The sequence below is a fragment of the Zerene cesonia genome, chromosome 17 (genome assembly GCF_012273895.1).
Source record: "Zerene cesonia ecotype Mississippi chromosome 17, Zerene_cesonia_1.1, whole genome shotgun sequence".
Lineage (NCBI taxonomy): Eukaryota > Metazoa > Arthropoda > Insecta > Lepidoptera > Pieridae > Zerene > Zerene cesonia.
The window spans coordinates 9,225,287-9,249,328 of record NC_052118.1 but is presented as its reverse complement, the minus strand read 5'-3'; the positions used below and the strand labels follow the sequence as shown (position 1 = coordinate 9,249,328).

General features: G+C 32.5%; 1 protein-coding gene across 1 annotated transcript; it reads right to left on the bottom strand.

Annotated features, from left to right (window-relative positions):
- Positions 1 to 1,371: 1,371 nt before the first annotated feature.
- On the bottom strand, positions 1,372 to 22,380 carry LOC119833402 (proton-coupled amino acid transporter-like protein pathetic). The gene is made up of 10 exons (XM_038357390.1): positions 22,285 to 22,380; positions 13,913 to 13,975; positions 8,497 to 8,613; positions 7,894 to 8,044; positions 7,425 to 7,546; positions 6,354 to 6,438; positions 5,593 to 5,837; positions 4,845 to 5,057; positions 2,841 to 3,010; positions 1,372 to 2,233 (listed from the first exon to the last, which is right to left on the bottom strand). Exons 2-10 carry the CDS (start codon positions 13,954 to 13,956, stop codon positions 1,947 to 1,949), a joined length of 1,434 nt encoding a protein of 477 aa, XP_038213318.1. The 5' UTR covers positions 13,957 to 13,975; positions 22,285 to 22,380; the 3' UTR covers positions 1,372 to 1,946.
- Between the last annotated feature and the right edge of the window lie 1,662 nt (positions 22,381 to 24,042).

Sequence of the window (24,042 nt, the reverse complement as noted above, 5' to 3'; positions counted from 1 at the left end):
ACTCCCCTGTGACTACTAATAAATAAAAAAATAATAAAATAGACAGTATATATTAAATATATATTTAACTGTTTGGTAGATCTATACATGTAATAAAACTATAGTAAGTCCTTTTGGTACAAAATAAAAAAAATAATAAAAATGGTTGTTATGGTTTTTAATCACATCAGTAGATGGCTTGGGGTGTCCCTTATAGGCACATGAAACTGAAAGAATAGGACAAATTCGATTGCTAAGGCGAGATCACGGGTGGCCGAGAGGCTAGGTGTTGCCGCGGTTCGGCGAATGACGGCGAATGGCGGGTTCGAATCCCGCCTCGTCAGCAAATTCTTTCTATTCCTAAAAAAACTTTTATACAGCATTTGAGTGCTATAAATTATATAAATTAATAACGATTTAAACGCAGAAAACGTTACTTAAAATATGTTTGGTTCAACTACAAAAAATAAAAATCCGGTAATGGAAAAAACGAAATACTTTCTTTGTGTTAATAATTTTATTTTCTATATTTACAAACATTCTAATATACCTAATAAACATCTTACATACATGCATACGTATCTGACAACAAAACTTAACTAGTATGCAACTAATTCTAGTTTGTACGATTTTGCTGCATAAAAATAATCGCAAAAATATATTTCAGTAAATAATATACACAATTTGAAAATGATTACCCTTTCCTACAGTAATAACCTTGATTTGATTTATGTAAGAAAAGGAGAAATTGTAATATTATAACCAAAGTATTAGGGAACAAGAGATTTTACTGGAATCTAACGAGCGATCTTTCAAGTATCTAATTCTAAACATAAGTAAAATTATCTATTTATAATAAAAAATATTATGAATCGACTACAAATATTGTTAAGCGTTTTATATAATTCGGTCACATGTAGTGTACTTAACTTAAAAAAAATAAATAAAAAATGTATTTTTTGATTTAAACTTCTGCTTCGCTTCGCTTCTGAAGGCGCCTATGATGAAATGTTTGAATTTGAGTTTACAGTGATTTTGCTGGTGGATTCTTTTATGAAAATGATTGTTTACATGAACCAAACTAGAGGCGTTCCTTCTACTTATATTATTACTTATTATAATCTCCATTTAGTAAATAGTAATATTTAACATGTGGCAAGAAAATAAAATTAATTTATATATAAGTATAATACTAGCTGCACCCGGCAAACGCTGTTCTGCCTTACTCTTATCGTTTAGTGGTATGAAAAATAGATGTTAGCCGATTCTCAGACCTACCCAATATGCTTACCAAATTTCAGAGGAATCGGTCAAGCCGTTTCGGAGGAGTATGGCAACGAAAACTGTGACACGAGAATTTTATATATATAGATTTGCTTAGCGAAAAATAAATTAACGTTTTTGTTAGTTATTTCAATATTAGTGACTGGTTTATATTCTACGTATGATTTTTTTTCTACATACATTAAAGTATGAATGGACGAATCTCATAAATTAACATTGTTGGTCAAGACAAAGCAAATATATCAAATAAACTATCACGTACAAATTATTTAAGGAATCGTTTCTACTTAACGTAATTATAAAACTGCAGTTTGCGATTCTTCTAATTAACTAAAAGCTTACCATTCGCTGTGAAACAAACTTTCTGTTCTTATTAATAAATACAATATTATTAAATAACCTTTATTCCAGTGGCTTCGCCCGCGTAGTCAAAGGAATAATTAAAAATATACGGGGGTTTCTCCCTATAGTTCCCGTTCTCGAAGGATTTCCGTGATAAAAACTATTCTATGCCATTTCTTGATTAAACTATCTGTATGCCAAATTTTATTCAAAAACAGACCGACAGACAGACCTTCACATATATAAAATTATTGTTATAAGAATAAAAAAAACAGTAATGTACAATTCGGGTAATTAATCACAATATACTTCTCATTGCTGGTTTAGCTCGACTCCAAAATTCAATACATTAGCGTACTATTGTGCACTTCAGTTTCTTGTTCGCTATTCGAGAAATCTTCAATCATGCCAAGTATAGAAACGTAAGCTCCAGATATTAAAGCAATGATAGAAATAACGCTGATTATAATGTTCTTGTGTAATCGATAATTGAACTTTCCAAAGCCCTTTTCCCAGTGGTACACCGTGTCGATGATGGCTGGGATGAGCAGGCCAAGGGTGGAGAAGAAAATGGCGCCAACGAAGCTGATCACCAATTCGAGATTGGGGAACGCTGCGGCGACGGCAACTGGAATTTAGAAATTAAGGGAGCGTTAGTTTGGTGAGCAATTAAGCCTTCTGATATAGGTATGAATTTGAAACATGTAGCAATAAAGTCATTTAACATTCTTTCAATTTTGGAAGAAACACGGGCATGTATTTATAAACTGTTATTCAGGAGCCTGTGTCTACAATTTATAATGACACCGAAGACATCAGTGACATATTACGTGAAATTAATGAAAATGTCGATGCGAAAACATTTTAGAAATTAGTCTAAGGGAGAAATTTTTAACAAAGGCCGCGTTCCATCGACACAATATTGTAATCATTGAAATAATGTTTCGTATTGGTTGTGATGGTTCTTAATCATCTCAAAAGATGGCGTGGGGTGCCCCTTAGGCACATGAAACCGAAAGAGTAGAAGAAATTCGATTACTGTGGCAGGATCACGGCTGGCCGAGAGGCTAAGCGTTGCTACGGTTAGGCAAGAAACGCAGGTTCGAATCCTGCCTCGTGATCAATTTTTTTCTATTCTTTCAAAATTTCTCATTTATAAAGCATTTCAATGCTATAAAACTAAAAATTAAATTAGTCTAAGGGATTTTCAAAAGAGTTTTGCTGGGAGAACTCACCCGTAAAAGTCACGATAGTCGTCCGGATACCAATTTGAATCACGTTCTCGTAACTTCTAGACTGTCTCCTCTGAAGTAATCTACCGATAAACTCCATCGGCACATAGAACTGAAGCGCATAGGAGAAGAATATCACGACCGCCATGATGATTTTGGTCGCTTGCGCAATCCTGTGTGAATAACAAAAGTATTATAAACCATGTTTGCGTAATAATAGTCATAAGAGCTCCATCAAGTACATGAAAAATTATAGGGAATTAACAATAGGCTTAACTGACTGGTTAATTAGTAGCAGGGGAATAAAATATCGCATTAAATTCTTGCTTTGAACTGTGAAAGTCGGAAACTAAGGAGTCCAGATAGAACATCTGTTTTACTAGCGGTCCACCCCCGCTTTGCCCGTGGTATATATATTGCCTATAGCCTTCCTAAGTTAATGGGCTATCTAACAGTGAAAGATTTAATCGGACCAGTAGTTCCTGAGATTAGTGCGTTCCAACAAAGAAACTCTTCACCTTTATAATATTAGTATAGATTAACTACGATTATTTCGGCTATTTCACCAACGAGGAAAATAATACTTTTCTAATTAATCAAAGGTATGGCAAAATGTACCTACGCGTAGAATTCACCCAGTCATATAACATTTGGTTATACATACACCTTCATATCTAACTAAATCGATTTTTAATGAATCCTGTATCGTGTTCGATAAAAGCAATTAATAAAAATCCATGAAGTGTTTCGAAAGATGAATATAGAATAAAGTTGAGGACTTAAAGAGATTGAGCTTCTTTGATTTCATTACTTTATTTGATGTATTCTCGGATTGTGGAAATGTTAAATGTAGTATTTTAAATTAATGAAATAAATTCTTCATTCTAATAATATGCATTAACTATTAAATACAAAAAATTTAATTTTAGTTAAAATAGACGGACAAAAGCGAAAACTTAATGAATATCTTAATTATAAGCTACCCACTCATTGGTTTGAAGTCGACGATATCCAATAGATAGATACTATCTACCTACCTACTTACTTTGGCTGACTTTGGCAACTAAATTTGGTTGACATTTTATTATTTCGTTAAATTCTTGTGAATTAAATTTGAATTTATTACGCCTACATAAATCATTGTAGCAAATATGTGGAGTAACGTTTTATTATAAGCAAAGATCATATTTTTATTAATTTATTTAATTTGTAAAAAGGATGACAGTTATATAACATACCCGGACTAACACTCGTATCGGATACTATTTGGGTTACAGTTTACACTCACCCAATTTGTGTTATCACGGATCACAATAAAATAATCATATCACCATTAGTATTAAACATCTTAAATTAATACTTAAGTTAAAATATTAGCAATTTAATATAATATAATACGATAACAGTATCGTAACGGTATTATCGCTGGAGACATCAGCATGGAGGAGGGCAGATAGCTGTTTCCCGCGGTTTCACTCGTGCCAATCAAGTTTGAAAATCAGATTTCAATAGAAAATATTATAATTTAATCTGTTTAGGTTTTGCACGATATTTTTTTTTGAAATTCCTTTTTGTAAAGCTAAGTTTAAATAACAAATTGAGATAATAAGATTTCATTAGCAAAACGTTTGAACGAAATTCTCAGAAACGGATTTGGCTGCCTAAATAATTGCAGATATCAAAGAAAACTAGCTTCATAATTCAAATTTCCATTGAGTTGCTATCCATTTTAAATTTGTTCATATTAATTCTGTAAATTATAGATAGATAGATAGATGTTACTGCCTCTTTAAATGATTGTATAAAATACAAGATACTAGCTGTTCGCCACAGTTTTGTGCGTTGTACATATATAGCCATGCCACACACATATGAAACAACAGCCTTTTTAATGGAAAAACAATTTTTAAAATCGATCTAGTGGTTCTTGCGTGAAAACGTTACAAACATATAAAATACAAACGTTTCCTCCTCACAAAATTAGTGTAGATAAGCGGAAGAACTTACAGGTCATCCTCAGGGAGGTTGAGAGTCACGCTGCCCTTTGCTAAATCTCCGAATTGCAGGTAGCCGAAGAAACCGACAATCCCGAAAAGGGTGATGACGATCACCATGGAAACGTTCCATACTCCTGGACAGCCAAGGAACCTTTGTGGATGCTTCATTTCATTCTCCACCGGCATCACCACGCCGATACCTTCCATTGCAAATATCACGGTACTGAAACGCCAGTATGCTTTAATTCATGAATAAACTGTGGTATAAAATTGCCAGACAATAGTCTTGCCTTTGGCAGATTCATTATAATTCCATTGTGTAAATAACTTAAAAGAGACTTCAGAACTCTCGAAAATGTAATGCCAGTTATAACAAATGCTTGAAACCTTAAAACCTTGACGGGTAAATTTTTGAGATAGTGAAAATTAATATTAATATTAAATATAAAAATTAATATTAAATAATTGGGTATGGAGTTAGATAAAGTCTGGGTTAGCACATGGGCTACCGGCACCCGGGTACCACGCAAGTGGCGCCACGGATTACAGCTAGTCATTTATAAATTTGATGATGTGGTTTTTTGCAACCTATTTATATTTTGTGTATACTTTTTGTACGGCTTAGGTTGCCAGGTAGAAATTGTTTGGATTTGTATGACTTAATATTTTACTCCCTTCGTAAAAATATAATCTTCACGTTTATACGTTTATTATTAAAAACTTAAATGAATTGAAAAAAGTTAACAAGCCATATTTACCTCATAAACAACGGCCATTGATTGACGTTAGCAACCATTTCCCGTTCAGAAATCGATGGTAAGTCAACGAACACATAATACAATGTAATGCCGAATACCACAACCAACAGCGCATTTGCCAATGCAGAAAACGGCACTAGGTACTTCAAATTTCGTATTTGACATAGCAGTGCCAAGGGAACCAGTGTGAGAACACAGTACGTCTGGATCGAAAGGATATACCCTGGATAGTAGTAGTCTAATACCTGTAAACGGAAATTAGGAAATCTCATGAATATTTAAGTACAAGCAAACAAGTTATTTCCAATTTGGACAACAGTATTGATGGATAAATCAGTGAACATAAAAAAAAAACTGTGGAACATAGAACCTCCATTTTTGAAGTCGCGTTTACAGAACATTAATGGCGGGAATCGCACGCACGCTTCAGCGAAATGGGTCACCGGGGAGTAACGTGCCAATGTTACAGTATTTTGTTCGGTTTTTAGGGGAGCCGGAAGACCGTATCCCTTTCCTCACCCTTCTCATTCCTTTATTTCTGACGTCAATGTTTCTTATCCATTATTTATGGATGTTGGTGATCACTTACCATCAGGCGCACCACCGACTCGGTTACCTAGTCTAGCACAAAAAGATATGTTTATCTAGGTAAAGCATAAATACTATTATATTGTATCCATGTAATGTTACATAGGCAGCATAGCATAAAATGAAATATGTTAGTATAGCATAAAATATGTTTCAGCAAAAGCTTTACTCACCTCTTTAAAGGAAGATCCAATGAAAACAACGTAGACACATAGAACGCTGAGGTACGTTACTGCCATAGAGTAATCTATCAACGTTCTGAAAACGAGAAAAGTTGGAACATCAAAATTCTGAAGCCTCCTTGCGTTGCGACAAAACTTTTTGATTCAAATCCGGCATCGTTATTTATATTTTAGAATGTTTAAAAGTAATTTATTCTGAATGGTAAAGCGTAAATCTGGTTCACATAATTATTTTTAACAAAAAAACACTTTTAAATTTTCAGAACTAGACTAAATTTAAATGGGACCACATGGGAGGCACCAGTTTTCAAATAAAGTAAAAAGTAATAGGGTAAAAAACAAAAAAAGTAGCCGAATTGTTAACGTCCTCCTTTTTAAAGTCGGTTGAATAGTTATGTTTATAGGTATATCCTAGTATTAGCAAATAATAATAAGTCTTTTTAACAATGAAGTGAAAGGCTGCCTTAAAGTAAATCTATCTTGAAGGAAAAAAATTTTTTTAAAAATTTTTAATTAATTGTAGTAGACATACATATAAAAAAGAAACATTATTAACTGCTTTTGGATGTGTCTTATTTTGTACGCTCCCTGGCTTAAGTTATAATATCCCTAAACTGCTCATACCTACATATTATTTCTTATGACCAAAAATAACATTTTAAACTAGTAATTTTTGTAAAGATTATTGAATAATTCCCATTAATCTTAGGCAAATCAAGTTGTGTGTGGAGCCGTATTGGTATTTGAAGTCCAAGTTTCTAAAAATAAACGCAATGGTTTCTTTACCCATTTTTGCTATGAAAAATCAAAAGGCGTTAGATATTCTTGAAAAGTAATTTAACGAAACAGAAGAAGGTATGGTAGGAAGAAGGTAAGGTAAGGAGAAGGTAGGTTAGAATTGAATATATGAATTATCTTTATGTTGTAGTTGGAATCATTTAGGTCTATCCAGAATAGCATTTTTTATATAATATTTTTAAGCTTAAAAATATTCAAGCTCTTTATAAATTTTAACCGGGAATTTTAACCCTTTTAAATACTAATGAAAAATAAGAAAATTACTTCACAAAATTGCCCCATTGCCGCAACCGCTTTGGCCCAAACTCGAATGACGCGCCACAGGTCTCTGCAAAACTCATGGAAGGCTTTTTAGCTTCTACGCAGACTCGCTGTGATATTCTTACCTAGAAAATATATATTAGAATAAAATGTTATTAGGTTTCTAATTAAGAAAAAGGAAATGTGATCAATTATTAAACTGTGATATAAAATTTTCACAAACTAGTCAATTACAAATATATTATCATGAATAACAAATATAGTAATTATAAATTCAAACATAGAATATTAGTGGTAAAATTGAATACGGAACAAATATTACGTGTATGATATTAAATAGAAGGGACTGTCTTATGTGTTACAGTATATAGTACCTAGTTCAGAAGGCAGAGCATTGTTGTAATCTAAATACTATACTTGCTAATAATTTTTATTTTTTATCCTACAAAATGTTATAGAATAGTCAACTTACCACCATCTGAACTGTATGAGTGCATACAAGACCAGCAAACACTGTTCCTATGACACCAGCTAGTAGACCAGCGTTCTTGAAGGCAGCGGGCATAGCCAGAACTCCTGTGCCGATGCATGCTTTCAGAATATGTGCGATTGCACCTACAGTTCTGTTAAGGCGAAAAATGTGCATTATTTAGTGGGTAGTCTAAAACCAATTTCATTTACAATAATAAAGAATTATGTCAAACTAGCTGCGCCCGCGGTTTCACCCGCGTAAGTTCGTATCCCGTAGGCATATCGGGATAAAAAGTTGCCTTTATGTTATTCCAGTTGTCCAGCTATCTACGTACCAAATTTCATTGCAATCGGTTCTGTAGTATTTGCGTGAAAGAGCAACAAGCACACACACATCCTTAAAAACTTTCGCATTTATAATATTAGTAGGATTATAGCGAGTAATAGTATTCAATGAATCAAATAAATGAGAAGAATATATCATTTCAATACAGCTCTGTAAGTGTGATGGATCAACATTTCCTTACAAAGCTATAGGTTGTTATGGATAATTTATTGAGCAATAGAACGTAACTCGTAAACGATATTATGTTTAAGTACTTACGTCGTAGGATGTTCCACTTGTCTGTGCTCGAAGGGATTGTACGCTTTTTCATTGATTACATCCTTAGAAGCAATACTGAGTGATGATTGGAAGCCGGGATTACTCGTTAAGTCCGCTCTGAAATAATTACATATTATATACATACATTTTCATGTAACAGAGAAGCGTATAACGAAGCTGACCGCTTAGAATTACGTTCGTACATCACACGGAGCACGGCAACCATTACCTCATAGTTTATATATAAATTCAAGTCCTGCACTAAGTGTTAGCAATTGTTCTATGAAATTTTATAGAAATTGGATAAAAGTATATATCATTTAATCCCGCTATCCTTATTAGACTTTTTATTAATGCATAAAATAGAAATATATTAATAATGAATATATGTGTATGTTTATTTGTGTTTCTTTTTAGTTGCAACGGAGGCAATTTATGGTATGATTTCTGCATCATGTCATCATGTCTGAAGCTAGTCAGGTGGCTAGCCGCCTGACTAGCTTCAGACATGATGATATCAGCCACAGAATGATATCGTCTCAATCCTATGAGAAGATCCATCATATTGCGTTTTTGAAAAAATGTAATATGTACAAAAGGAAACACTGATCATTTATTTAGGTCCACGGAGGCAAAGCCGCGGGTAACACATAGCTGTTTTGAAATATGCTGTTGCTGAAAGTCGTCTATATCGACCAATTTCACGTACTTTATAAGAATCCATAGAAACGTGCCATTTTTAGTCCAATGCTTTAAATATCCGCTCAGACAGAAAATCCAATACGACAGTATCGTGAAATGAGAGACTTACGTGTTCCTAGTCTCGGGGGTATTCTATAGGCTTTTCGAATCTTGAATACTAAAGCTGATTGCTATTGAATTCTCCACAAATATTATAAATGCGAAAGTACCTCTCTCTGTCTGTCTGTCTATCTCGTATTTATGCCTAAACAACTGAACTTATTGATGAAATTTAACACAAAGATAGTTGGACTCCCAAGTGTCCTTCGGGAACGAAGAAAGACGCGACCGTTTTTATTTAAATATGTAGTTTTTTTATTAGACTTATGAATACTAACTGCGCCCCGCGGTTTCACCCGCGTAAGTCCGTATATAGCGTAGGAATATCGGGATATATGTTATTCCTGCACAACTGGAGCTATCTACTTACCAAATTTCATTGCAATCGGTTCAGTCGTTTTTGCGTGAAATAGCAACAAACACGCACACATCCTTAAAAACTTTCTTATTTATAATATTAGTAGGATTGGTAAATCGAGCGCTAGCCACGAATTAATACAAGTCTAATAAAATTTCAACAGAATACTTTACAATTATTTTAACCTTAAGTGAAATAATGAACAATACCACAACATTCGCAATCTGTTTGCTGAACCGTGAATAGCAAAAATCATTTGCCAATTGACAAAAACATGTTACGTGTGAGTGGTTCCTATCCCATGGATGACAGTAGTTATGAAGGTCACATTACGCTAAGTTCAAACAATGCAAGGTCATTTTGTTTCATCCATGTATTGATAAATTGGTTTATTTATTTCTGTTACGTGTTAACCAATTGATCAAACACATAGTGCCGTTAGCGTATGTCCGAAATGAAGGCTATCGTCAGAGTAGCTTCAGTGTAACCTTATCTAATATTCCAGGAATTCCTTTCGGAATATTCAACAATTTAAATTTAGAATAGCAATAAAACTCACAGAACACTAGAAGAAGTTAGATTTTTCAGCAATTTAAGGATAAGCCGGTTGCACTGTACAATAAATAAATAGAAAAATGCTCGTCTTAGTTCCGCTTGATCCGAAATAAAATGGTCAAAAAAATAGTCTTGTATACACAAGTAGTTAAAGATTAATAAATTATTGAAAACTTCTTGAGTAATTTTTGGATTCTCGATTGAAAAGGAGGTATCGAACAACAGAACAGAAAATAAATAGCATGGAAATGAGAACCATCTACCTATGTTTCTGGAAATATCTGTTAAAAATTATAATTTTAGTAGGCTAATATAAATATTAGATAGCATTTAATGTTTGTGCCATAATCAGCACTGTAACTTTCTATTAGGTTAATAAACCTAAATTGCATTTCAAAGGAAGCCTCGGGAGAGGAATACATCATTCTTGTCACGAAATTAAAACTTCAAAAGGATCAAATGGGGTCTGGGAATTTGTATGAACAACGGTTCGTCATAAATTGAGCAAGAAGTAGAATACAAAGGCTGAATGTTAGTTAAATTATACGCAATTTTATTACTATTGTTAATGCGCTACCTTTGGAGATATTCAACAATTTCCAGTATATTTTACGTATCACAAGCGGTAAACAATCTCTGTCAGGCAACAAATTGAAACAAACATATAAACAAACATACAAACATACAGGTGAAGCTAATAAAAAGCGTGTAAAAAGGTGTGTGTGCGATTCACACACGATAGAAGTGAAACTTCAGTTAACCGACAAAAGAATGAGATGGATATATATAAAATATAAATTAGTATGTATATTTCTGTCTCATTCTTTGCCGGCTTCATTCTACACATTTTTGTATTTGTCTCTAACCTGTTGTTTTATCCGTTGCGTCAGGTTTGATATCACAACGATTCTAAAGAAGTTTCACTTCAAAATTTAATACGCGTGTACATAATCTGTCAGTGAGACAAATGGAAGCGATTAAATCCAATATATTTCAAGTTTAAAAGTCCGGTATCTATTTTATTATTACCTAGCTTCCTCCTGCTGTTTCACGTGCGTAATCAAAGGAAAAGAGTCCCTAGACTTTCCCGCATAGTTTCCAATCCCGTGGGATTTTCAGAATATAAAATCTCCTATGTCCTTTCTCGTTCTCAAACTGAATTGTCAGTAAAATTTCATCCAAATCGATTAAGTGAATTAGTCGTGAAGAAAGACAGAGTAACTTTTGTTTTTATAATAATAAATAAATCTTTATTGACATAACGGTTACAGGTATAATATAACTTATCAACTTATGCTGTTCCTTTATGATAACCTCAACAGGATGCCGCATGCATTTATAAACGGGATTGCTTCTCTATCACACTAACACGTGATGCAAATTATACACGTTTCATGAGCCAATATAAAAACCAGCTCATAGTATATCTTTAAGCGTTGAATGTGCAATCACAATAGAATTACACGGCGTATAGATCGCTATAGCATTGTTTGATAATATCAAGAATTAGTAACGCAATTTGAAGCTGCTAGGATACTGCCTGTTTGTTTGTGGAAATCTCTATGATTCTATTGTACATTTGATTCATTCACTGTTGGAAATTAAGCAATTTCAAATGTTTATCCAGACGTTTCGAACATTTCACGGCGAGCATGGTCGCAGGTCCCCAAGAGAGTTTATAATGAAGTTGTGTTAAAAATCTATTAAAAGATCTTTACTTTCCAAATGCTATTACTTGGGTAAAGGTAAATACTTATTACTATTTCAATGTCCGATTCTTCACTTGCACAAAAGTATTTTAAGAAATAATACGGTAAGATTTCATATTTTTCAGAACACGATATACGAATCCATAGTCTTACTCAACTATTCCAATAATTGTTTAGTTGTCTTATTTAGTAAAATTATGTTAATATATATCAGTATAAACTTTTATGGTCCCGATTTTCGCTTTCGCGTGATTCATTCCACCATATCAACCTTCATCAAAAGATATTTGTGTCATTCACAAGTTTCACGATTTATTTCATATGATTCGAACGCAAACATCAGAAATAAATTGATTGAATGACAACTTTTCTTCAATTTCCAGTCGATTCTTTTCGCAATTTAATGAATCCAGTGATCCAATGAAAACGATACATTACCGATTACATTTACGATTTGTTCTCCTCTCCTCTTTTTCATATTGTTTAAAAAGACAATCTAAAGGGTTTATAAGCAATTTGAAATTTATATTCAACATTGTAACAATGTTTTGGAATGCTATTAAGTTATATGTGATACAAAAATGTGTCGCATATTGCAAGATAAAGCACGCAGCTTACAGAAATATGCATCATATCGCAAGAAATATTAATAATTTGTCCATTTACAGCGTTATAGGTATATATCCACGTTCCATATACCATGTTTTGTCAATTTAAATTATACTATTGTTTTTAAAGTACCTTTAGTTATGTGTTGTAACATCTACTGTCTATTATGTAATCCTAGAAATACTATAAGCGCGAAAGTTTGTAAGTGTGGATGGATGTATGAATGTTTGTTACTCTTTGACTTTACGCTACTATACAGGCAATAACCAGTATTTATATGAGCTATATAAATACTAGCTATTGCCCGTGGGTTCGTCCGCGGGTGTGACCGCGCGGCGCAATATATACTTTTTACCTTGGTTTCGGCATAAGGCGTAAAATGAAATAATGGATCGATTTCGCCTACTATTTCTTTGTTTTTTTTTTTGTTATTGGCAAGAAAATTTTGATTCTAACTATTTGATATGACAGTTCATCCGAATTTATCGTGCCCACATCCGGTAGTTTAGTTTATCTTGAAAATCCAGATACGTATAATATCTATACAGATAGATACCTACATGCATACGTGGTTATAGATAATGTAATACATAAAACTATAAGAGCTCAATTCTGTGCATTTTTATAACAGAAACTGAAAAAAGCCACTCGAAGGATTTGATGAAACTTCTTATGAGTTCTGAGCTTATACACTTCGGCTTCAATTTATATTGAAAAATTTTCCTTGAATTTTAATTTAAGCACGCGTCATGAAAGTCAGAAGAGGTCAACATTGGATAAATATTAATATGTTACACTTAAACACCGATATCGCACTAAATCTGATATATAAAATTCTCGTGTCACAGTTTTCGTTCCATACTCCTCCGAAACGGCTTGACCGATTCTTATGAAATTTTGTGTGTATATCGGGTATGTTTGAGAATCGGCTAACATCTATTTTTCATACCTCTAAATGATCAGAGTAAGGCAGAACAGCATTTGCTGGGTGCAGCTAGTAAGATATTAAAATAAATAAATTGATTATCATTACGCATTGAGGTCTAATACCAAGTCAGTTACAAACACGAATTTAGCTATAAAGTCTTTCTTTGCTTGTAGTAGGTAGATACAACGCCTCGACAGCGTTTTCAATATGTCTACCGAGATAAATATACATTGACATTTTTAAATAATAGGGATTTCTGAATGAGCTGCACCGCTCCGGCCTGAAAATTCAGTTTATCTATATATAAACTTTATGAATTACAATTGATCATTCGGTCTTAATCACGATGTTAAATCTTACATTTTGGATACAGTTCATGTCGGTTTTCTATTGCGGAGTAGTAACGCGGTGTCGTTAAGCTAAACTGCCGATCCATACGATCTGTAAATCACTTACGTGGAGTTAAAGTTGTCAGTGGCTGGCTTTTCCTTTTGCGACATGGTGGAAGTTCAAGGAAATCTGAAAATTATACAAAAATACATTTATTTCGAAATTGTTTATAGCTTATATAGCCAGCGTGATAATAGAAACGTCCTAATAATATTCTGTGTGGAAGTGATCAGATTTTTTATTTTAAATAATGCATGATTTAATTGCAGACATACTAAATTATATTACTTATCATCTGGTGGTGCATCTGTCTATAACTAGTTTTAAAATAAGAACATAATGTTCTTATTAATTACTGTATGAAAATATTAACTTAATGCATTAAACTAAACTTAAAAAGAAGTTCAGTTAATTTATTTGTTTATTTCAGTGACCCTCTATTTGGTTTTGTGTTGACTAAAAGTATGTTAAATATATTATCGTTTATGGGGCGGAAAATTAGAGAAATACATGTTAGTCTCCAGTTAGAGCCAAGTTAGTTTTCGAATAAACTATCTCTCTGCATTTCGGTAGTTGTGGAGACATACATATTGTTATAACTACACTGGGATAAGTTATATTAATATCTCTACAAAAAGACACGTGTATGTTTAGGTTCATATAAAAAAGTAAAGATAATTTGGTCAAACAAACTATGTATTGAAATTAAAACTTAATTGATGTGCGTGTGAATAATAAGTTTAACGAATGTGTCTGCTACTACCAAATTTAAAATGAGGGAGTTGGAGGCCTCCATTTCCTCGCCCTTCCTAGTTCATCTCTCTACTCACATTGTCAAACCTTTCCTTATTCCTTCCCCTTGTTTTGTTGTTCAATGCGAGCAACGCATTTGGCCCTAATAAGTTATTGTTTATTGTTTATCGTTTACCTATTCTAATATAAGAAAATATTCAGCATATAAATTATTTTCATACAGTCACTGCATGCCATGTAAAGGAGATTTATTTTTTTATTTTTATTCATATAGGCACCTTACAGCTGTTAATAAGATAATCATTCTAATTACATATGAGATACGCCAATTATAAGGCACTCCAATAACTGAAAAATTGTGTGACAAAAACTATGCAAAAACTACAACTATAACTTCCCTTATATAAAATTAAGAGTTCTAGGTTCTAGGTTGGGTTCTACTTAAATACAATTACTTATACTGTTTCAGTTTTATGTACTAAAGGGGCACCCCACAGCGGTTTGGCAAAAAACGCGTGTTCGAATCCCGCCTCGTGATCAATTTTTTTCTATTCTTTCAAAAATTTCTCATTTATAACATTAAAAGTTATACAACAATTATAACATTAAAGATGAATAAGGAACAGATATCAAACAAAAGCAAAACCGAGCCTATTAATGTGATTGTGTGAGTGAGTGGATGAGTAGTATGCGTGAATGTGTGTGTTAGTTATTCAGATTATTTATAATTTGAATAATCGCACATTTAAATCTAGGACGTGAGAAGCTAAATATGTCAGCATAACAACAACTGATGACGTTATGGATGTGAAATGGTACTTGAACTGTGTGTTGCATATCTGATAGAGTTATCAGAATTATTATCTTGAAATTGGTAGCTCCGTATTACCAAATATCTGAAGTAATGTCAACCTTCAGTTATTTCTATTACTTTTTGTGTCTTTATTTTTATGGTATAAAACATTTCTTATGCCTACTAATATTATAATTAATTTAAACATAAAACTAAACGACCTGCAAATTGTCAATTGTAACAGGGGCCACATGGTAGGCATCACCTTAAAAAATAATCATCAAAATGAGTTCACCCGGTAAAAAGTTATGAGGTTGCAAACAAAAAACACACAGTCGAATTGATAAACGCGAAGTTACTGTCGTCATCTATTCTACATATCTAAACCACAAAACCGATTTGATAAATTTGGGTATAAAGGTAGTTTGAGATCCGATGAAGAACATATAACTAGTAGTATATACAACTATAGAAAGCAGATTTTATCCAAGAAATCTCACGGGAACGGAATGTTCCCGATAAACTCTAGGATATTTCCTACACGGACGAAACTGGGGAAATATATCCTAAGTGAATCTTTTCTACCACCGTTATACAATCCCATAAAATAACAGAAATAAATTCAGTAAATTATGGTGCTGATTCATTGTACATTAATTTCACTGATCGATTTTGTTTACGTATGAGTAAGTGATTCGTTTTGCTCCGCCAGCCTACATTCAGATATTTTTTCTAAGATTGACGTTTACCTAAAGGTTCAAAAATTCTACAGTTCCTGTTTTAAAATCGTGTTATCTTAACCACATTTTACGAGTTTTTAAATATTCATACCAAACAACTGACCTGTGGTTTCTGAGCGACAACATGTCATGGATGACCATCTTTCATAAATTCATTAATACTGTTTGCTCTCTCGCCTAATACATTTAAAAAAAAAATTCTAAATCGAGTCTTATCTATCAAACTATATCTATAACTATTAAACTTTTTGACAGTATCAGGAATTTTATTATAAAATATAATAACGTGCATGAGTTTACGTTTAGGATAAATATTTCAGTGAAGATAATATACAATATTTACAAAATAAATATTCAATGATCCGCTATCTAGGAAAACACTGTCAACCTGTCATGTGTTCATACCATGTCGGAAAATACTATGATTGACCTTACAACTGATGAAAATTTTCCCCTCTATTGCATTGTTTTTCTATTGTTTCGACTTCTGACACATACCAAATTTATTTTGTGCATGTATATCTGAAGATTATCCATAACTAGCGGTTCACCCCTGCTTCGTCCGTGGTACATACATAGCCTAAATAAGGTGTACAAAAATTATACTTTTTAGGGTATATAAAAGTTTATAGATTGCGTATTTGAAATAAAAAATGTAAAAAGAGAAGTCCCGTGTCCCCTAGTGGGGTATGGGGCAGATGATATACTGATCGATTTTCTTTATGGACAGGTAGGTGATCAGCCTTCTGTGTCCTGCCAGACCGAGACATTTTTTTTTGTGCGTTCCCACCGGGAATCGAACCCAGGACCCCTCGGTTTTAAGCTCACGCGTTAACCCCTGTACCAAGGAGGCGGTCAAAGTATTTGAAATGCTGCTTACTAAATACCCTATCCTTAAGTTATGAAGTATTTTACCAACGAATATATATAATAACAATAATTATAGAAATAACTAAAAGTTACATACACAATGTGACATTTACCGGTAGTTATTAAAATGTAATAATAACGGTCCACGTGGAAGATAACGTGGTGATTAACTCTTACTTTTGTAATAATTTTGTACTATTAAATGCTTTAAATATCACAGAAGTTGAGCATACCTATAAAGTATAACATACAAAGAATACACAAAATGTAAATAAAGCGTTATACTATCATATATATTAAAGTTATATTAAACATTTTTATTAAATAATTACATACTCAAATAAAATAACTCAAAATAATTCAAATCAAACACATTGAACTTCCTTATGAACACAACAAAAGATTAACTTGTATTTAATTCTCATGAGATTTTCTTTTGTTTTTTATGTTCGATCACCGTTATTTTACTATTTCTTTACAGTTTGATGGTTATGCTTAAAACATTATTGTTTCATAAATTTAAACAGAATTTAATAAGACTCCCATCCGCTCGCGTTAACACGCACGTGGCTGGCTGTGTAGGAAAGTGGCAATTAAAAAGGATCATTCCCGTTCCCATTCCGATCATTCGTCCCTGGGTAAGGTTAACAATTTTCTTTTAAACACAAAAAATATTCTTCCTGTTTTTAAACGTGATTTATTCCTTATATTATTAACCCGACCCGGGGTCTCCCTGTGACGACGCTTGCTGTAAAATGTTCGAAACGTCGGGTTAATAATATAATGAATAAATCGCCTTTAAAATTCGTTAAAAAGTTTTTAATTTCTAAATGTATAGTACTCGCGTAAAATCAAACACAAGAAAATAATAATATCCTGTTTTTTTATTAATGTAGGTGCGAGGTGCGACCTTGCCATACATATAAATCATTCATGTTTCTTCGGGCTTACTGTTCAGTTACTTATTGTTTAAAAATATGGAACTAATTCCTCATACCTATTAATTCAAGGAATCAAATTCAGTTTAGTAATTAAAAATAATAAACAAACCAAAGACAACCTCCCGTAAAGCATATTGAAAATTATAATTAATTAACGATAAGATCATAAGATATCGTCAAGATTAATTAAAACAACACATAATAAATTTATAAATTCCACTCCATGAAGTGTGGCTTTAATTAGTGAGTTGTTAAATTGCATTACGATCAATAACTGTATACCGTTAACTCAAATTCAAAAAATAACTCAATTGGATTGCTTCTGGAAGGGAATTTTGAATTTTTATAACATAGATTAATATTTGCAATGTACATGGTACATGAGCCATAATTGCAATCCTACTAATCCTATCCTACTAACATTATAAATGCGAAAGTTTGTAAGGATGTGTGTGTGTGTGTGTTTGTTACTCTTTCATGCAAAAACTACTGAACCGATTGCAATGAAATTTGGTACGTAGACAGCTGGACAACTGGAACAAAATATAGGCAATTTTTTATCCCGATATTCCAACGGGATACGGACATATGCGGGTGAAACCGCGGGGCGTATCTAGTTTATCAATAAATTACAATTTAATGTGATGTTTGTGTAGTTCATCAGTTAATTAATGGGTATTTTTGTGTATCTAATAAAATATTAAATTAGTTTCTGATACCAGCTTGAAACAGAAAACGAAAACATCGTAAGGAAACCGGCATATCGAAGACTCAGAAGTTTGATGATATGTGACATCTGCCAACCAGGGTTGGGCCAGCGTGGTGGATTATGGGCGGAACCCTTCTCCTCCTATGGGAGACCTGGGTTTTTACAGCGGCAACATGGTATATGGGGTTGATGATGGTGATGATGATAAACAGGTAATTAATTGTCGTCGATAAACAGGTATTACTTTTTAGTGATTAGGTCACTAGAAAGTAATACCTATATTAATTAGGTTTAGAGTTTTAAATACAAGTATGGCAAATATAAATCAATTCTGTTCCTTAATTAGATAACTGTTAAGTTAAATTGTTACAAGGCCTACACATACCTGAGGTCAAGATATTCGAGACAACATTTTATCTTTGTAACAATTAGCGACAACGGACATAAATGTGATTTTAATTGGTTATTTTCCTTTAGTTGTGTTTTAGAAACAATCATTTGTGGATATGTATCACACTTGCATGATCTTTGGTATAGTTTGTGACGCTTGATTGTAAAATTAAGGAAATTTCAGCAAAGTGCCATTGAATACCACTAACAATGCATTAAAGTTCAAAATTATAGCGTTTGGAGCCTATAATAGATAGATAGATAGATAATTCTTTATTTGCACCAATACAAAAGGACAAATACAAAAAGGACACAAACACACGACACAATTACGTACAAATAGGCGGCCTTATCGCTAAGGTAGCGATCTCTTCCAGGCAACCTTAGATCGAGGATTAAAGTATATGACTAATAAGAGGTTGATGGTGCACAACACCAGAATTATTAAAAGATAAAAAAATAAATAATTAAAATTTTATATGAAAATATATAATGAATAGTAAAAAATCACATATACATATAAATATAAAAGATAAATAGTAAATGTTTAGTAGCTTTTTGAACTCATTCAATGTCCTTGCCCTTAATATAATATATAATGCTATTGATGCATTTTCCTTTATTCCAATATTATTGTCATTAAAAAAATTTTTCTGTTATACTTTTTTTAAGATTTTCCTCAGTTTTTCAAATGTAATTGAGTGCCATTTTCTAGTGACTGTATCGGAAGCGGTAGCAATTTTCCTGTCTTCATATTTATTGCATTCATTTACCTGAACTACAACGGTTCTTGCATATTTATATATTGTGGTGTCCTTTAACTCTTAGCCTTAAGTAGTTAAAAGGTTAATACTTAATCGTAATATCTTTATATACACAACTATTAAAACAGCCCTTTTCAACCGACTTCATAAAGGAGGAGGTTTGTTAATTCATAACTTTTTCTTTTATTTTGTTTCAAAGCTGTTACCTGCCATGTGGTCTCATTTAATTATAGTCTAATTCTGACAATTCGAAGGTGGTATAGATTTTGTTAAAGAAAATATCCTACTATCCTATCCTATCCTACTAATCCTACTATCCTACTAATATTATAAATGCGAAAGTTAAGTAAGTCAGTATTCCTACGGGATACTGACTTACGCGGGTGAAACCGCAGGGCGCCGCTAGTTATGTCATAATGTTATTAAAGACTAGGTTTCCACGGCTTCACTCACCTAGTCAAGGGAAAAGATAAGCCCCGGGCTTTTACTCGCATACCTACTTTTCGTTCCTGTGGGCTTTCCTGAATAATGACTTTCTTGGGTACCAAATCCTTTTTACTCCTTTTTCGGGTCTCGACCTAACTAATTAAATTTTTATGTCATTCAAATTGAAAATAATGAATTTATGTACAAAATTTTATTTGAAACAGTTTAGTGGATTCAGCATGAAGACAGACAGGCTTTCCCATTATTTAATCATTCAGTATTTCCTTTTTTAATTAAAAGACTAAAATACATTTCCTTGAGCTTTTCTAACAAAATGAGAAATGAAAATTAATTATTTTCGACAGCATTTAACCTCAAATGCTATCGAATCCATTTATCATCATTGCTCATAATTTTATTATTCATGTATTTGTTAGATAATAGTTTTTATAAATATGATAGGCATATTATGTAAAATAAAATAAAAAAGTATATTGCTATCAGGTTCTACTATCGAAAACTTTGGAGATAGTTTTAAAGATAGTACTCATAAGATTTTTTCATCGATACGCGGCTATTTATTAAAGTTAGTTTAAAATATTACTATTAAAATTAAAGCTACGTAAAAGACGTTTAAATTACATTAATTTAAACATCCTTACTACTAATATTAGATATAAATGCGAAAGTTTGTAAGGATGTGTGTGTGTTTGTTGCTCTTTCACGCAAAAACTACTGAACCGATTGCAATGAAATTTAGTACGTAGACAGCTGGACTTCTAGAATAACATATAGGCATCTTTTTATCCCAATATTCCAAACAGACATATAGTACACGACACACACACACACACACATGCATATACTATTCATTTGTGTGTCACTACATGAGTTAAATACAGAAAATGGGAAAGTCGGAAAAGAACTGTTACAACAGCGGCCTTAACTAGGTTCTGAGGTCCTTAAATAAAATGTTAATATTTATTACGTGTCAAGCAATCGGAGACCTTTATTGTAAAAGTTTTATTCGAATTGATGTAGCCATCTTTAATTTACGGGGAATCTAAATTTGACGTGAAATACTACGTTATTCTAAAAACAATGAATCACTTTAACAAAAATCATATAGCGAAGGTTTTGTTACTTGGTTGTATTTGAACTTATTCTTTCACTAGACTATACCGTGGCTTCTCCCGCGTAGTCAAGAGAAAAAAATACATAATCTGCAGTATTTCTCGCATAAGTCTGGTTCCCGTTGATTTAGCGAGTTAAAAACAATCCTTTTTCGTTTTTCGAGTTTGCACTAAATTTAATTCATTCAAATCTGTTCATCGGTTATGCCGTTAAGTGGAGAGATACAGATTGAGTTTGTAATAGTTAACTGAACTGGATATATTTTTCGTATGATTCGCCGTTCACTTAGACTTTTGAAAGGCACAAAGTAGACTTTTATTAATAAATCTTGTATTTAATTGTATTTTTTTAGGCAAATCGACCTTAACCTATTTTCTCAATTGTATTTTCTTTAAAATAAATCAACCTTAATTATATTCTCTTATTGTTTTAGTTTATAACGTATTTGTATTTTATTTTCAATTAAACCATTTTTAATACAATAATAATGAACACATCGAAGAGAAAAATTGCTTTTAATAATAAAGGAAAATGTAATTGCATAATGTTTGAGTTTAAATATGAATTGAAACTTAAACATTTAATTACTTTTTATTTATTTTTATTTATAATGCTTTATTGCACAAACTTAGAAAGAAACAACAAGAATACAGAAAACAAAAAACGGTCATCGTTTGTACAAGAGGCGGCCTTATTGCTTAACAGCAATCTCTGCCAGGCAACCTGGTGGGAAAGGAAATGTACGAAGTTCTGGGATAGTGCAAAAGCAAAAGAAAAACAAGTTATAAGTGTCTTACAATGATAAAAAAATACACATATTGTAAATATATACTATCGTCATAGTCAAATAATATTAAAAAATATTAATATCAACAATAGTGGTCGATATAGCATGTACTTCTAAATTATAAAACTTACCGTTATAAAATAAAATCACGTAAAAAAAAATCACGATTTCATGAACATTATAAAAATCACGCTCAGTGTGACAACTGTGACATTTACGAACCGACTGGCCAAGAACGTGCGCCTGAGTTTGTCGAATGGCCATTAATTGCGTAATATCAATTTGAACCTTATCTCAAAGCGATAAAACTGCTATTGCTACTTAAAGTTCGTCAAGGCTCTGTGCACCCTTCATGAAGTAGATTTAAGATAATCTGTTTATTTCTTCGATTTGTGTTGTTATGTGATACACTTTCACAGACTACTCGAGGTCAGGACAAAATTTTTGATTAGTAGGTACCAGCACTTGGCCAGTATCATGGAATCAGGCTTAACACTAATATTAAGGCTTGAGAAAAACTATAGGCTCATGGTGACATAAAATTTTTGGCCCTTGATATTAATTAACCATAACACTCAGTGTTCTCCTTGTATTAACATTGTTTTTATTAATTAGTAGCTGTACCCGCGACTTCGTTGGCGTTTGTCAATAAATACTTAGATTGACTTCTACCCCTCAGACACCGTATCGATTTCCCGGGTGAAAAGTAAATAAGATCCTTCCTCCGAGTTGGCGCTATAACGTTTAAAAGATTCATCAAAATCCATTCAGTAGTTTTTGCTGATTCTCATTCGAGATACAGACAGACAGACAACATTTTTAAAATTGTATTTTATTCTTCAATATCGACAATAAAACGCCTCCCAAAAATTCTAAATATCTTCAATGTATAGAATTTGACCGCGTCCATTTTTATTATAGTATAGATTTAATATAGACAGAGAAGAGGAGATGGTTTATCTTCTCTACGAATGAGTTAAGTAAGAGAGAGATGATCACGGTACACTATCTGTCTCTCTCTACTGACATAGTATTAAGATAAATGTGTGATGTAATTTTTACTCTTTTTCCGAGAAAATCGGTAGCTTTATGAGTTTCTTTCAATTACGAGTAGGTATTTGTTATTCTGATATTATATCTATCTAATAATTTCCGTTGTCATGTCGACAACGAAACGAAATACACAATCGTTTCCAAGAAAATATATATATTTATATATTTAAGTTTTAAACTCAGGCGCTCTTAGTTTGTGTCCTGTCTGTAACAGCCGCCTTTCTCAGAAACTATAAGAGAACTCCATAAATGTAATCTGGAACACTCATAGATTTACGTTATTAGTTTGCGTTCTATAGTCGACTATATAAAGTGACCAATAATCCGTACAAAACAATGATAAAAATAAATAAACGCCCATTATAACAAATTAAAATAAAATTATTGAGCACAATTGAAGTAAAAAGCAGTACAAATGAGGTCCTTATCGCCAAGAATTGAAATAAAATCTGAAACGGGACGATATAGGAACACTTTAGATAAAAATAAAAATTCGATTGTAGAAGGAAAAGAATTATAAAAGGGGCAAATTAAATCAATATATATATAAATAGGACTAGCATACCCGGCCACGCGTTGCTGTAGCTGAGCAATAATTAAAAATATTAATATTATAAATTATTGGGATAATTAATCGAAATTAAAACTATCCTATATCTTTAGTTGGACCAAATTACACATAAAATACCAGATTTCATCAAAATCGGTTGAGTTGGTGAAGAGTTCATTGGGAACAAACATTATACACTGGATTTTTATATATTAAGATAGGATACAAATACGAATTAATTCCTTGAATTATGACTCGTTAGTAGCAAAGAAATATACCTAGCGTA

Coding starts and splice junctions, on each gene's coding strand:
- LOC119833402 (XM_038357390.1), bottom strand. CDS start 13,956: ATGTCGCAAAAGGAAAAGCCAGCCACTGACAACTTTAACTCCAC. Junction 8,045..8,496: donor CAAGTGGAACATCCTACGAC/GTAAGTACTTAA, acceptor TCGCCTTAACAG/AACTGTAGGTGCAATCGCAC. Junction 7,547..7,893: donor CTCATACAGTTCAGATGGTG/GTAAGTTGACTA, acceptor TATATTTTCTAG/GTAAGAATATCACAGCGAGT.